This window comes from Lepus europaeus, chromosome 4 (assembly GCF_033115175.1).
Source record: "Lepus europaeus isolate LE1 chromosome 4, mLepTim1.pri, whole genome shotgun sequence".
NCBI lineage: Eukaryota > Metazoa > Chordata > Mammalia > Lagomorpha > Leporidae > Lepus > Lepus europaeus.
Window position 1 is genome coordinate 3,539,065 of NC_084830.1, and position 13,957 is coordinate 3,553,021.

At 58.9% G+C, this 13,957-nt stretch overlaps 1 protein-coding gene across 1 annotated transcript in view; it reads left to right on the forward strand.

Moving 5' to 3' along the window:
• The first annotated feature begins 1,229 nt into the window (after positions 1-1,229).
• The window catches only part of KCNK9 (potassium two pore domain channel subfamily K member 9), a 44,722-nt gene continuing 31,994 nt past the window's right edge, over positions 1,230-13,957 (forward strand). Inside the window, exon 1 of the mRNA XM_062189439.1 lies at positions 1,230-1,512. Coding sequence (XP_062045423.1) covers positions 1,230-1,512 — 283 coding nt within the window. The remainder of the gene's footprint in view (positions 1,513-13,957) is intronic.

Consider the following 13,957-nt stretch of genomic DNA (forward strand, 5'->3'; position numbering starts at 1 on the left):
GGCGGGCGGTGGCGCGCCCTGGAGGCTGCAGGAGGGAGGGAGGGAGGATGGAGGGAGGGAGGGAGGCCCGGCCTCGGCGTCTCCCGGCCCCCGCCCCCCGCGGCCCTCCCGCCGGAGCGGGGCTGTGAAGCGCACACACACGCACACGCACACACAGATACATACTCCGGCTCCCTCCGGCGCGCACGCACACTGCGCCCCGGGCAGACCAGCGCAGCAGCCGCCTGCTTGGACGCCCGGACGCCGAAGGGCCTTGACCCACTCGCGGCTCCTGCGCCCGCGCCCACCCTGCAGCTCCGCCGGGACCGCGGGACCACTCCGGCCGCCGCCGTCGCCACCGCGACTGCCACCCCCGGAGAAGCCGGCTGGTCGACCGCCGCCGCCGCGCGCGGTTCCTCCGCCGCACCCGAAGCCGCTCCGCCGCGGGCTTTGCCGTCTTGGGGCCGCGCCCCGCTCCCGCGCCTCGGAGACTGAGCGGAGCAAACTTCGCCAACCAGCCAGCGCTCGGCGGCGACCCTCCTGCGTTCCCGCGCGCCTAGGTGGGCTCGGGGCGCTCGGACCTAGGGGCGTGCGGTTGCCCTGCCCGCTGCACCTGCTGGGGCACCCCCCTACCCGCTTTCCGGGGACCCGCGAGCCGCGGACACTCAGCAAACTTTTCTAACCCTCAACAGAGGGGGAGCGAGAAGGGGTGAAAGCGAAGGAGGTCCCAGGGGGCGTGCGCGCACCTGCGGGCTCCTAGCTGGGTGCCAGCGCGCGGGAGCCGGCCCGGCTCTCCCGCCGCACCCCATCCCCCCGACTCCCGCCTCTCTCGCCAGCTCTCGCTCCCGCCCCTGCCTTTCCGGTGGGTGCAGGGGGGCGGGGTGCGGAGGGCAGCGTAGCCCGCGCGGTGCTCAGTGGGGCCACTTTGCATGGCCCTGCGCAGTGGGACCGGCTACCTCGGCCGGCTCTGGCGCAGGGTGTCCAGATTCCGGAACGCCTGGCCCCGGCGCTCCAACAACGTCCTGTGCCAATCGGTGGTTGCCACAGAGCCCCTGCCCCGCCATCACTGGCAGCGGGGCCCCCGCCAGCCTCCCCGCCCCCCGCCTCCGGGCTGCTGCTGCTACTGCTGTTGCGGTCGCCGCTTGCAACTTGGCGGCGGCGGCGGCGGAGGGCGGCGGGCGCTGCAGTGGGGCGAGAGCGGCGGTGAGCCCGCGGGACATGCCCCCCGCGCCGGCTCCCTGCTCGCAGCCATGAAGCGGCAGAACGTGCGGACGCTGTCGCTGATCGCGTGCACCTTCACCTACCTGCTGGTGGGCGCCGCGGTCTTCGACGCCCTGGAGTCCGACCACGAGATGCGCGAGGAGGAGAAACTCAAGGCGGAGGAGATCCGGATCAAGGGGAAGTACAACATCAGTAACGAAGATTACCGGCAGCTGGAGCTGGTGATCCTGCAGTCGGAGCCGCACCGCGCCGGCGTCCAGTGGAAATTCGCCGGCTCCTTCTACTTTGCCATCACCGTCATCACCACCATAGGTAAGGCAACCGCGAGGCGCAGGGCTGGGTGCGGGGCGCCGAGGGCCCTCCCCCAGCGCCCCGACTCCCTAGGGGGAGCCCCCCGCCCCCGCTCGCCCTGCGCCGCCACTTCTCGCCCCTGGGGACCCGGCCCGGTGTGCGCTCCGCGGCTCTGGTGTCTGGGCCGGGCGCGCGAGCCCGGAGCGAGCGTGCTGGAGCGGGGAGGGCGGAGGCGCCACTTTTGCGAAAAGAGCGGAGCGCTAAGAATAATCCCGGAGCCGACACCCACCCACCCACCGCCCCGGCGCGGGCTGCGCGTCGTCGCGCGGGCTTCCAAGCCTCGCACTTCCCACCTCTCCGGGAGTTGGGGAGGGCTGGCCTGGCACCGGTTCACAGAGAGACGGATTCAGGTGGCCGAGGGACTGTGCCTGGGGTGGCTGGGCTCTGCCTCTTTGCCTCCCCCCCACAGCTTTCTCTGTGCCCAGGTTTTAGCTCTGCCTCCTGCCCCCACCCCGGCCCCTTAAGCACCAGTTGTGGAGCTCACACAGGTGTGAAGCCCCTGGCGAGGAGGGAGTTTGCGCACCAGTGCTTGGGGTGGGAACGGCAGCGGAGGTGGGTGGGTCGCTGCTCCAGGATCCAGGGCAGGGGCTGGCCGGGTGGGTGGTAGCTGCCCATCTTGGAGGCCACGACAGTAAGGCAAGGCTGGACCTTGTCCAGAAACCGATCAAGTTTAATGGCTCTGGAGAGAGGGTGCAGTTGGGACCCTGTGGTTGCCTGTGGGTCCCTGGCTCCAGGGTGCTGGCTGAAGAGGAAAGGCTGTGGTGGGCCCCTGGGGCCTCCTGGGGAGACCTCGCTGCCATCCCACTCTGAGACCCGTGGGAACCAGAGCAGGTGCCCGCATCCCAGTGCCCGGCTGGCAGGCAACAGGGCGGTGTCCCTGGCTCACCACCTTCCCAGCAGGGCAGCTGCCACCTTCGGGCCATCCCCTCCAACCTCAAAGCCCCCTTGGGGCCCCTCTGCCTCTGTGCCCTTCGCAGCCCCCCTTGGACTCACCCCTCTTGTCTCCCTCTTGGTGTTTTTGCTTTGTGTGGAAGCTATGTGATTAAAAAAAAAAAAGCAAGAAAAAGAAAAAAAAAAAAAACAGCGTTTTTCAGTGCCATATGCAACAGGAAGCAGTAGCATAGGACGGCCTGTCTCTCCTTGGTTGAAAAGACTCTTTTTTTTTTTTGAGAGAAAGAGAGAGTCATCTTGTTTTCTATGTTAATTCATTGGTGCGGGTTTTTTATGTTTAGGGAAGAAAATCGTCCTCCTGTTGTCTACACAACCGGCTCCACTCCCTCATGGCCCCACACCCTCTGCCCAGCACCCGACACGCAGAATTGTCCTTCCTGCCCACACAGTGTTCCGGCTCTGAGACGTCCTGTTGGGCGCTGCCATTGCTTTGTGCATGGCATTGGTTCTGGGGACAGGTGCCTGCACACCCCAAAACCAGAGAGCAAGAAATATGCCTGTGCACTTGAACTCCTGCCCCGATCATCAGGGCAGGGGACAGGGCCCCCAGCCCTTCAGGGTTGGTGCCTTCTCTGCTCCTTACTAAGGGCAGGTGAACTGGCTGATGTGCTGGCTCCCAAGGGTAAGATGAGCACACAAAACGTTTCGCCCGTTCCAACAAGTAGACTGCACCATTGAGGAAGGGGCCGAGCTAAAGGCACATCCGGAAGCGTTCCAAAACAAAAAGTTGGTCCTGACGTTCTTGTCGAGGTGTGTGTCCATGCTGGGTTCCCAGTGAGTCGTCTGGATGTGTGCTTCCAACGGCCAAAACCCCGAAAGATGGCTGGGAGGGGCGCTGGACGCGGAGGGCAGGGCAGGACCCCAGGGTCTCAGGATGCCTTTCCACTGCCTTCACTGGGCTGTCAACTGCTTTTATGCGAAGGAAGGTTGGAATGATGACACACACAGGCCCTTGCACAAGTGTGCACGCACACGAAGACTCTGCCCAGTAGTGGAAAGTTACCGCCCTTGGCGCGCGCGGACCCGGCGTGGAATCCTGCGAGGCTGCGAGCAGGTCATCTCCTGACTGCTGGCTTCAGCTTCCCCACCTGTAGAAGGGATGGGGCACAATGAGCTGGCCGGGTGGACGCCAGGCGCCGGCGACCTGGGCCTCAGGCTCTCTGTCTGGAGAAGCTGTTCAGCAGAAGAGCTCACATTTACAGGAAACAAAGCACCTTTCTGGTTAATTCTGTTTGTTTTCTTCTTTTTTAATATAAATGCAAATTAAGGTGCTCCCAGGTCTAGAGTGGGAAGCGGCCCGAAGCCACGCCCCCCCGGGCGCTCTCTCCTGTTGGACAGGCGTGTTAACGTGCGAGGTCAATCTGCAGTACACCTGCGTCCTGACTTTTCCTATAAACTCCACTGCTCCAGCGGGCGCGCTCCACCTTGGAGGTTGGGGCTGGTGCCCGGGTGCTGGGCGTGCGCTAATGAACGGGCTTCCTCGGAGGCCGGCCGCCGCGCCCTCTGTGAAAGGGAGTTTGAAAACGTACATCATTGCCAGTCGGCTGTGCGCCTGTGGCCGCATCTTCATGGAAGGCTTGGGAGGGATGCTCTCTGGGGAGCACTGGGCAGCAGCTGTCCCAATATCCGGGAGAGAGCACGCTTCCAGCTGGGCTCGCAAGGGGCAGGTTTGGTTAGACAGTTTGTTCTAGTTTCCATTCCTCCCCAGTTGCTTGCTTTGATGTCTGCACCACTTGTAGCTTTTCCAAGGAGTTGCATTGTTTAATTTCTGTACCCAGCGTGGCTGTTGGGTCAGCAGGACGGCCCACCACCCACATCGGCGGCCTGATGGACAGGCTCGAGGCCAGCGCGTTGGATGGGGCCTAGGTGCTTCCTCTGGGCGTGTCTGTTCTGGGCCAAGGCCTGGATGCCAGGGGTCCCTGGTGCAAACTTGTAGCCTCCCGGTAGTGGGCGCTTCAGGCTGAAATCCTGTCCCACCATTGGCTGCTGGCCGTGATACAGCGGGACTGTCTGTGACACTTCTCTTTCCCATCTAACATCTGTGATCTAAGTTGCTGCAGCCCTCAGGATTGGGAAAACAGAAGGCGCCGGATCTCAACTGCAGAGTGCGGGAGATGCTGGCGAGCCGCTTTGCAGGGAGGTGGGGAGGCGGGGACCGGAGGGTCTCCTTTGCAGTTGCAGGGGCGGGGGGGAGGTGTAGATAGCCGTGAAGGACAGTACTCCCCGGGGCGTGGGGCTCATCTGGAGCTGGAGCAGTTGCTGACGGGACTGAGGTGGCTGACTTAGGACGAGGGTCTGCTGGCCGGGGCGGGGGCACACCCAGAGCAGGAGCTCTGAGACTCCTCTACTCACCTTGTTCTCTATCCTGCACCTGCTGGAGCCCAGAGGCCTTCTTGTTCCTCCCGAGTCTTGTTCCTCAACGCAGCCTTCCAGGGTTTTCATGAAATGGGCGGCATCTTCCTTTTATTATAATTTTTTTTTCTGGGCACGCTTGGGTGTGGGCTCACACACCTGTCGAGAGCCTGGCCCTGCCTTGCCTATGCAACCTGCTGCCAAGGTTCTGGGGACAGTCTAGATGACAAGATAAGGCCTGGCCTTGAGGCAGAGGGAGCTGGAAACCCAAACAGTTGGCTGCAGCCCTGGGGGGGTGCAGGGACGGCTAAGCCCGTGCCACCTGCCTTAGCACACAGGCGATGTGTACCTCGCTGGTCTTGTGCTTCTCGTGGGGCCTCCTTCTCCAGGGTGTTCCCCCAGCCTTCCTCTACACTGCCCCTGCCTCCTAGCAGTCCCCCCGCCCTCCAGCAGTGCCCCTGCCCCTGCCTCGCGAGATCCCAGCCGGGCTGATCCCATTTCATTCTGCCCCAGACCAGAACGGCGTCTTTTCTCCCTGTAGCTGCAGGGTCTGGCACAGATTAGGCATTGGTTGCAGAATCGAAGCAGCGCCGATGGCACTGCACACTGGTGCCAGAGAGACCACACCCACCTGTGCTGTCCTCGCCGCTGGGGTGGAGTGCTGCCCCACTTCACGGAGGCCGGGAAGGCAGCGTGCCCCAGCGTGGAGGGTCTTGCTCTCCATGACGCAATGAGGAGCTCCTCCCCACGGGCTCCAGCCGTGGAGCTGGGTCAGGGCAGGGCCTGCCGTGTGTTCCATGCACCTTTCCGTTTCTGCATTGAACTTCACTCCGTCAGACCCTGGCAAAGGACCCGCCTAGCCAGCGGCCCATGGGCAGACCAAGGAAGAGGGCGTTGTTGTTCACTCTGCCCCTGGCCATGCAGAGCAGGCATGTGGGCAGCTCCTCCTCCTCCCCTGGTTCCTCTTGGACCTGGACTTGTCTCTGGGCCTTCCTGGACCTGTGGCCTGCTTACAGCAGCCATGGGGGAGGCGGAGGAGTGGGGCTCCCTCTGGTTCTGGGTGATGTAACAGAGGCATGGCTCCCTGGTGAGATGGAGATACCCAGCCTGGCGCTCTGAGGCAGGGGTGGCAGTGGGGTGGGCTCCAGACGCCCATTGGCCATTGCAGCTCATCCTGGGCTGTCTTTCCCAGCTAAGTTCAGTGAGGTAAGGGCAGAAGCAGAGGGCAAGCCAGACCCCGGCGTACAGCTCTGCATCCACGCACCTGCTTATTCGGGCCTCCATCTGTCCAGCCCCCAGGTACTCACTTGGCCCTCCACACACCTGCTCATACGTGCTCCTGTGCACCCAGTCTCTACACAAGTTCTTTCATTCTCCCATCGTCCATTGTCTCATCTGGTCTCGCACGCACCTGTTCAGACCTGGTGCATCCACACACCTGTTCATACCTGCTCCTATGCACCCAGTCTGTACACCTGTTCATTCTCCCATCATCCAGTGAATCATCTGGTCTCACACGCACCTGTTTAGACCTGGTACATCCACACACCTGTTCGTACGTGCTCCTGTGCACCCAGTCTGTACACCTGTTCATTCTCCCATCGTCCAGTGAATCATCTGGTCTCACATGCACCTGGTTAGACCTGGTACATCCACACACCTGTTTGTATGTGCTCCTGTGCACCCAGTCTGTACACCTGTTCATTCTCCCATCGTCCAGTGAATCATCTGGTCTCACATGCACCTGGTTAGACCTGGTACATCCACACACCTGTTTGTATGTGCTCCTGTGCACCCAGTCTGTACACCTGTTCATTCTCCCATCATCCATTGTCTCATCTGGTCTCACACGCACCTGGTTAGACCTGGCACATCCACACACCTGTTCATACCTGCTCCCATGAACCACTGTACACGCAATCTGCACACTCCATGCATACCACCATCTGCCACGCACTATTCTGTCGGCCACACACCTCACCTGGTCACTCGCTTACATCCACCACTGTACCCGAGTCCTCCACACACCTGTTCCCTTATTCCCCTCCCCCAGTCTGACCTTGACCTTCCATGGACCTGTTGATATATTCTCCCATCTACCGCCATCTCTCAGTCCTCCAAACAACTGCCCATTCGTTCCTTCAGCACAGTACAGTCACTCGACCTTCCACAAACCTGCTCTTACATGGACCTACCCACTGTTGCATCTCTTGGTCCTCCAGGCCCTGTCACTCATCTCCCTTCAGAGCTGTGTCACATGGTCTGCCCATGTACTTGTTCACTCCTTCCCCATCCCATGCAGAATTGTATCACATGACTCTTCAACACACCTATTCCTACTTGTCCCTGTCTGGCCTTGTGCAACCAGTTCTTCATACATGTTCCCATCGACTCTTGTATCAATTGGTCACCCACACACTTGTGCATACAGTCCCCCTATCTATCACTGTGAGTCCTCCATGTAGCTGCTCATATGTGCCCACTCATGCCCCGTCCATGCAAGCCCACCCACGCCCCTGTCCATACGTGCCCACCCACACCCCTGTCCATACATGCCCACCCACGCCCTTGTCCACACTTGCCCACCCACACCCCTGTCCATATGTGCCCATCCACGCCCCTGTCCACACGTGCCCACCCACACCCCTGTCCACACGTGCCCATCCATGCTCCTGTTCACACGTGTCCCATCCACACCCCTGTCCATACGTGCCCACCCACACCCCTGTCCATACGTGCCCACCCACACCCCTGTCCACACATGACCATCCACGCTCCTGTCCACACGTGTCCCACCCACGCCCCTGTCCACATGTGCCCACCCACACCCCTGTCCACACGTGTCCCATCCATACCCCTGTCCACATGTGCCCATCCACGCTCCTGTTCACACGTGCCCATCCACGCTCCTGTCTATACATTGTGCTACTGGTTACTCCACACATCTAGTCCTACATTTCCCCTCCTCATGCTTGATACACCTGTTCATTCATTTCCCCATCTTCCACTGTAGCCGGTGGCCCTATACATGTGTGTTCACATATGCCCCCCATTCACAAGCCTGTTCCTACTGCCCATCTTTCTCTGTAGTGGGTGGCACATGACACACTTGTACATACATCCCCCCATTGCCCACTGTGTCACTCAGGGCTCCACACACCATGCTACCCATTTTTTTTCACCTACAAATACGTTACTTGTTTTCCAATCACTTGTTCATCTATGCAGGTGCCTGCTGTAGTGCGGTTGTATGATTGGGTCCCCTCCCACTTTTCATAGTTCCCACATCAACAGCTCCATCTCTGCCATTGTGTCACTCTGTCTTCAGTCCACCAGCTTGTACGTTTCCTCATTGATCACTGTGTCACTCGGTTCTCCACACACCTGCTCGTTCAATTACACTCCCTCAGCTGGACCCTCGGGTCTCCTGAGGCCCATGGACACACGCCTGTGCTTCACCCTGCACACTCAGCCCTCCTTCCACGGCATACCTGTCTGCCCCCACACCCTGACATCCATCCTCCCATTGCCATCACGCCACCCTGTCCATGCACCTGCTCCTTGGGTTCCTCACGCAGCACTGTCACTCCGTCCTCACACACCTGTCATGCATCCTCCCATGAAAACCTCATTACTCCAGCCTCCATTCCTTTCCCCCTTCATGACCGTATTGCTGGATCATCGCACATGTGTTCAGACATACCGCTTTCCGACATGCTGCCCTCGGTCCTCCACGTGTCCCTGTATGCAGCTACCTGCCATTGGATCACTTGTCTTCCATGCAGATATTCATCTGTTTCCCCACCCACTACTATGCCATTCAGTCCCCCACATCCTGTTCACACATACCCCATTTACCGTTGTAACTCAGTCTACCACACACCCATTCATTCATTCCCCGATCCATCAGTTTACCCCTTCCCATGCACCTGTTCATACCTGTGCCTGCCTGACTTCACACACTTTGTGCTGCACAACCCGCTCATACTCCCCACCCACCACTCATTCCTCCGCACCACTGGGCATTCGTGTCCCCTCGCACAGCATCACTTGGTCCCATCCAACCCTGCACCCTCCATCTCCATGCGTTTGTTCACACGTGTACCTCTCTGCCAGCATCGTGCTGTCCGCCACGCTCCTGGCCACCTCTGCCCCTATCCATGGGACACTTGATTCTACAGGCATCTGTTTGTCCATGCAACTTTCTGCCACCATGGTCCTTGGTCCTCTGTGCACTTGTTACTCACTCCCCCATCCTTCATTGTGTTACCGGGTCATCCGTGCATCTCCCATCATTGCCTCCTCCGCAGTTCCATCACTCACTCCTCCTTCAGACATCCCCTCTTCCAAAATTATTCACTTGGTCTCCACATACCTGTTCGTGAATCTCTCTGGCCACCATTTTATCCCTTGGTCCAGTCCATACCTGCTCACAAGTCCCCCACTCATCACTGCATCACCCTGTCCTCCACACACCTGCTCATCCAGTGCCCATCCTCGACACATCTGTACTTAATGCCCCCACATCTGTTCATGGGTATCCCATCACTCAGTACTCATTACTCAGTATCTCTGCCAACCACTACTGTGTCACTCAGTTTTCCATACAGCTGTTCATTCACTCCCCCGTCCACGGTTGTAGAGCCTGGTCCTCGTTCCTGCCTGCCCTTACCTACCACCGTGTCTGTCAGCCCTCTGTGCACCTGTCAGTCATTTCCCCCTACACAGGTGTATCATTCAGTTCTCCGCACCCCTGTCATTCATTCGGCCATTCCTCGTTGCGTCACTTGGTCCCCCCCCCCACACCTGTTCATACATTTCTCCGCCAAATAGTGATGCGCACCTGGCCTTCATCCTCTCGTTTGCCACTGTGTCGCTTGGTCCCCCCCCCACCTGTTTGTAATACCCCATCCGCTTTGTAATAGCCTTACCGCTCATCTCTCAACAGGCTTGTGCATTTGTTCGCCCATCCGTCACTATCACTCAGCTCCCCCACCTCCGCTCATTCATCCTTCAACGCACATTGTTTCACGCATTCCTCATGCCTTTCCCCACTCGCAGCTGATCTCACCCAGTTCTGCATGCACCTCATCATACATGCCCCTTCCGGTACTGTGCATGCCATCCTCTACACACTTGCTCATACGTGCCCCTGTCATTCATTCTCCCATCAGCTGTGTGTCGTCTGATCTTTCGCACACATGTTGACAGCTCTCTGTCTGCTGTTGCTTCCCTTGGTCCTCCATGAACCTGTCACTCATTCTTCCATCTACCGTCATGTAGCTCAGTCCTGACATGCGGCTGCTGTTCATTCCCCCACCACAGTTGTGTCCCTGGGTTCCCCATGCACCTGCACACACCCCTGCTCCTACCTCAGCTGCCACGGATCCCTTCCGGGTACACTACTCAGTGCACCTGCTGTCCACCTCCCCGCCCACCACTGTGGTGGGCTGCTTGGTCTCTCCGTGCACCTCTCCCTCGGTGCTTCATCCGTAAGTGCATGTCACAATTTTTCCAGGCACCTCTTCATCCATGGCCTCTGCATACATCGTGTCATTGAGTCCAACAAGTACCTGTCGCTCGTTTCCCTTCCTGCCATTACTGGGTCCTAGCCCATCTGTTCATACGTTCCCTCAATGTCAACTGTATCACTTGACGTCATCACTTGTTCCTATTTCTCCTGTGTGATAGTTTATTACTGGGTCCTCCATATACTTGTCATTCATTCTCCACTAGCACCTGGTCCTCATGCACCTGCTGTACCTTCCCCAGCTGCCTCTCCACACCTGCTCATCTCCCCCCATCCACAGTTGTATCCTTGGGTCCTGCACACACTTATCGTACACTGCCCCAGCTGTCACTGTTCGCTTGGTCCTCTGTGCACCAGCCACCCATCTCCCCTTCTGCCCTTGTATTGGTTCTCCCACACAACTTTCATACGTGCTCTGTCAGATGTGACACACATAGCCCTCCTCGTAGCTGTTCAGAAGTGCCTCTATCTACCCCTCCATCCGTGGGTCCTCCGTGCACCTGCCATTCACTCACCCTGCCTATCGCTCAGGCCTCCACATGCTTGTCTTTCATTCTGTCTCTGTCACAGCTGCTCCTTCTTGACTGCAGTCTACAACTGGGTGACGAGGACCCCCACGCGCCTGCCATTCTGTTCCCCGGGCCTTCACTGGTTGCTCACATCTCCTTCCATACATTTCCCTCCGTGGACTTGCCATCTCCTTCCATACATTTCCCTCCATGGACTCTCAATCTCCTTCCATACATTTCCCTCCATGGACTTGCCATCTCCTTCCATACGTTTCCCTCCGTGGACTTGCCATCTCTTTCCTCTCACTGTCATCGCATCACTCAGCCCTCCACGTGCCTGTTGTCCATGCTTCCCGTCTCCCAGTGCTCATAGAATCCTTTATGCACCTGCTGAGTCACCCACCCACCGATCTCTGCATCCGATGCGTTCGCCCCCTCACTTGTTCATTCACGCCCTCTTCTGCGTACTATTGGTTCTCCACTAACCTGCTCATTCACTCAGCCATCCACTGAGCTATTCACTCGGTGACCTTTTACCCCTCTTCTTGCATTTGGTAGAGTTGTGTCCCTGTGCTGGCATGGGGCACGTGGTGGTGAGCAGGTGCAGTGCCCAGGTTAGCTCAGTAAGGATCGGTGCCTCCATGGCTTCAGTGGGGACATCTCTAAGATGTTCCAGCCCGATCTCCCCCCTGCCAGCTTTTCAGCCAGTGCTCTGGCCAGATGAGGGAGCTCCTCGGTCTTCCTGTGGGATGCCTGGGTCGTGATGCTGCCTGCCTCCTGGGCAGGGTTTCTGAGGCTCCTTTGAGGCCTTGCTTGGGAACCCGTGTGGAGGAGCAGGGAACAGGCAGAATGTGGGGTCCCACAGGCTCGCATCTGGCTCCTAGCCCATCCCAGAGGCCAAACCCAGGCACTTCGCTAAGCCTTGGCTTTCTTGTCTGTGAATGGCGGACTTGGAGCTCAGCATCTATGCAACCCCAAGGATGGGAAGGGGTGTGTGTGGCATACTCCCTCCCCTACCCAGCTCAGAGGAGGCAGCCAGGGAAGACGAGCATCAGGCCTGTGCCACGAGCCCCGTGGGTCGCAGCTGCTTTTGCCCAAGCCAGCAGACCATTGTTGGCAGCTTCCCCACCCAGCCCTGCCTGCTGCCCCTCCCATGCCTCTCCTGGTCCCAGGGCGCTAATCCTGTTGAGTGGCTTCCCGAGGCTCAACCTGGTTTAGCACTGCCCCCTGGAGAAGGAAAAGCCCCCGCCCTGCCAAGGAGAGAGGCTGGTGTTAGACTGGGAGCTGATAGAGCTGTAGGCTCCAATCACAGAGGTAGATTTCTCCACCTGAGTCCCCTGGGACCCCAGCCTCCACGCTGTCACCACGGTGACCCTTATGAAGCCCTTGGCTGCCATCTTCTTCCCCAAATGCCTACCCCCTGGGAGTTAGGCCTAGGTGACAACACTCCACCCAGGTCCAGAGCCCACCCTTCCTCCCTGGCTCCAGCTCGGCCTACCTCTTTACCCCTCTTGAACAAAAGACTAGGTTCTCGGCTCCCCAGCACACTGTGCCTCAGTCTCCCCAGGGACTACCTGGGGCTTCCTGGTCTTGGTTCAGCAGGGCCCAGCCAGACCCGCCGCAGGTGCACAGGGAGTGTTTGCTGCACAGCGGCTTCAGCTGAGTGGTCCAGGGCGATGCCTCTGGCCTTGGGTGTGCCTCTGAGGCATAGAGCAGGTGCTGGACCCTGGCCCCAGCCTTTTGAACTTGAGCTTTTGCTTTGAAGAGAAGAGGACAGGTTAGGGACCTGCCTCACTGGCAGGGGGCTTCTCCACTCCCAAGGCTTTAGATGTGTGCGTTTGGGGTGCCCCATTCGGATGGGACTGGGGTGAGCTGGGTGGTGATGGGGAGACCTGGGGTGGACACTTGGTGTCTGCTTTCCAGGCCAAAGCTTCAGGCAGCATCTGGCATCCGGCAGCCCTGACTGTGAGGCCGAGATGCGGGCTGGGTGCTGGTGGTGGGTGACTGCCAGTGCAGGGCAGACCCAGGCTGGACGTCTTGTCAGGGCTGCTGGTCTGGGCCCAGGAGAGGGTCTGGTCCAGGGATGTTGTTGGTCACAGCAAGGGCCACAGCTGGCCTGGGTGCCAGTTCCTGGAGATACCAACCTCTCAGCCGCTGCCAGCTGCCCTGTGCTGAGGAGCTGTGGTAGTCGGGGAAACGGACCCAGTGTCTCTTTGGGACCCTGTCCAGGCGAGAGGGCCCCAGACGCTGGCACATGGGAGTCAGTGTATTGGATTCGTAGATGCACCGAGACGGGGACGTGGTATGTGGCAGCCAAGAGGTCTGTCTGAAGCCAGGAGGAAGTCCCCATGCCCACCTGTGATGCTGTGGCCACACAACAATAGCTTTAGCTCCTGTGTTCACCTTCTTGTCATCGCCCAGAGGTGTCCACTGGTTTTCATCACAGTGAGCCATTTGGGGATCGTGTCCTGTTGCTGTAGTGATGGAGCCAGGTAAGAGTGACCCCATCGAACAGCTCCGTCCTCAGCTAGGAAGCCTGGGGGAGCCTGATGGGCAGCACCCCAAAACCATGGCTCCTTCTCCTTTTCAGCCTCAGGCTGTACCTCATGCTGCCAGGATGGCTGCCCCATTTCCAGCATCACTTCCAACATCCTTCCATGCAGGAAGATCAAAGGCAAATGCCAGCAGAGCCTACTTCTTTCTAAAGAGCTTTCCTGGACCACTCACAGTGTGCTTGTACCTCATTGGCCAGGGCTGTGTAATTTCCTTTTTTTTTTTTTAATTACTCACTACAGATAATACTTTGTTGAACATTTTTCTACATTTATTGATTCTGCTAGGTCCTCCCTTGGAGGTTTTCTGCAGGTAGCGCTGCTCCTGGGTCAGAGGGCGTGAGTGCCCGTCGGGTCCCTGTGCTGTACCCACAGACTACAGCTTGGATACGTCTGCAAGGCTGCTGGTTTTTTCACTGAGCCTCAGCAGCCCTCGGAAGTGTGTGAATGTTTCGATCTCACTATGTCATAGCATTTTCTTAGCCATCTTTGTGTGGCTGAGACAAGGACAC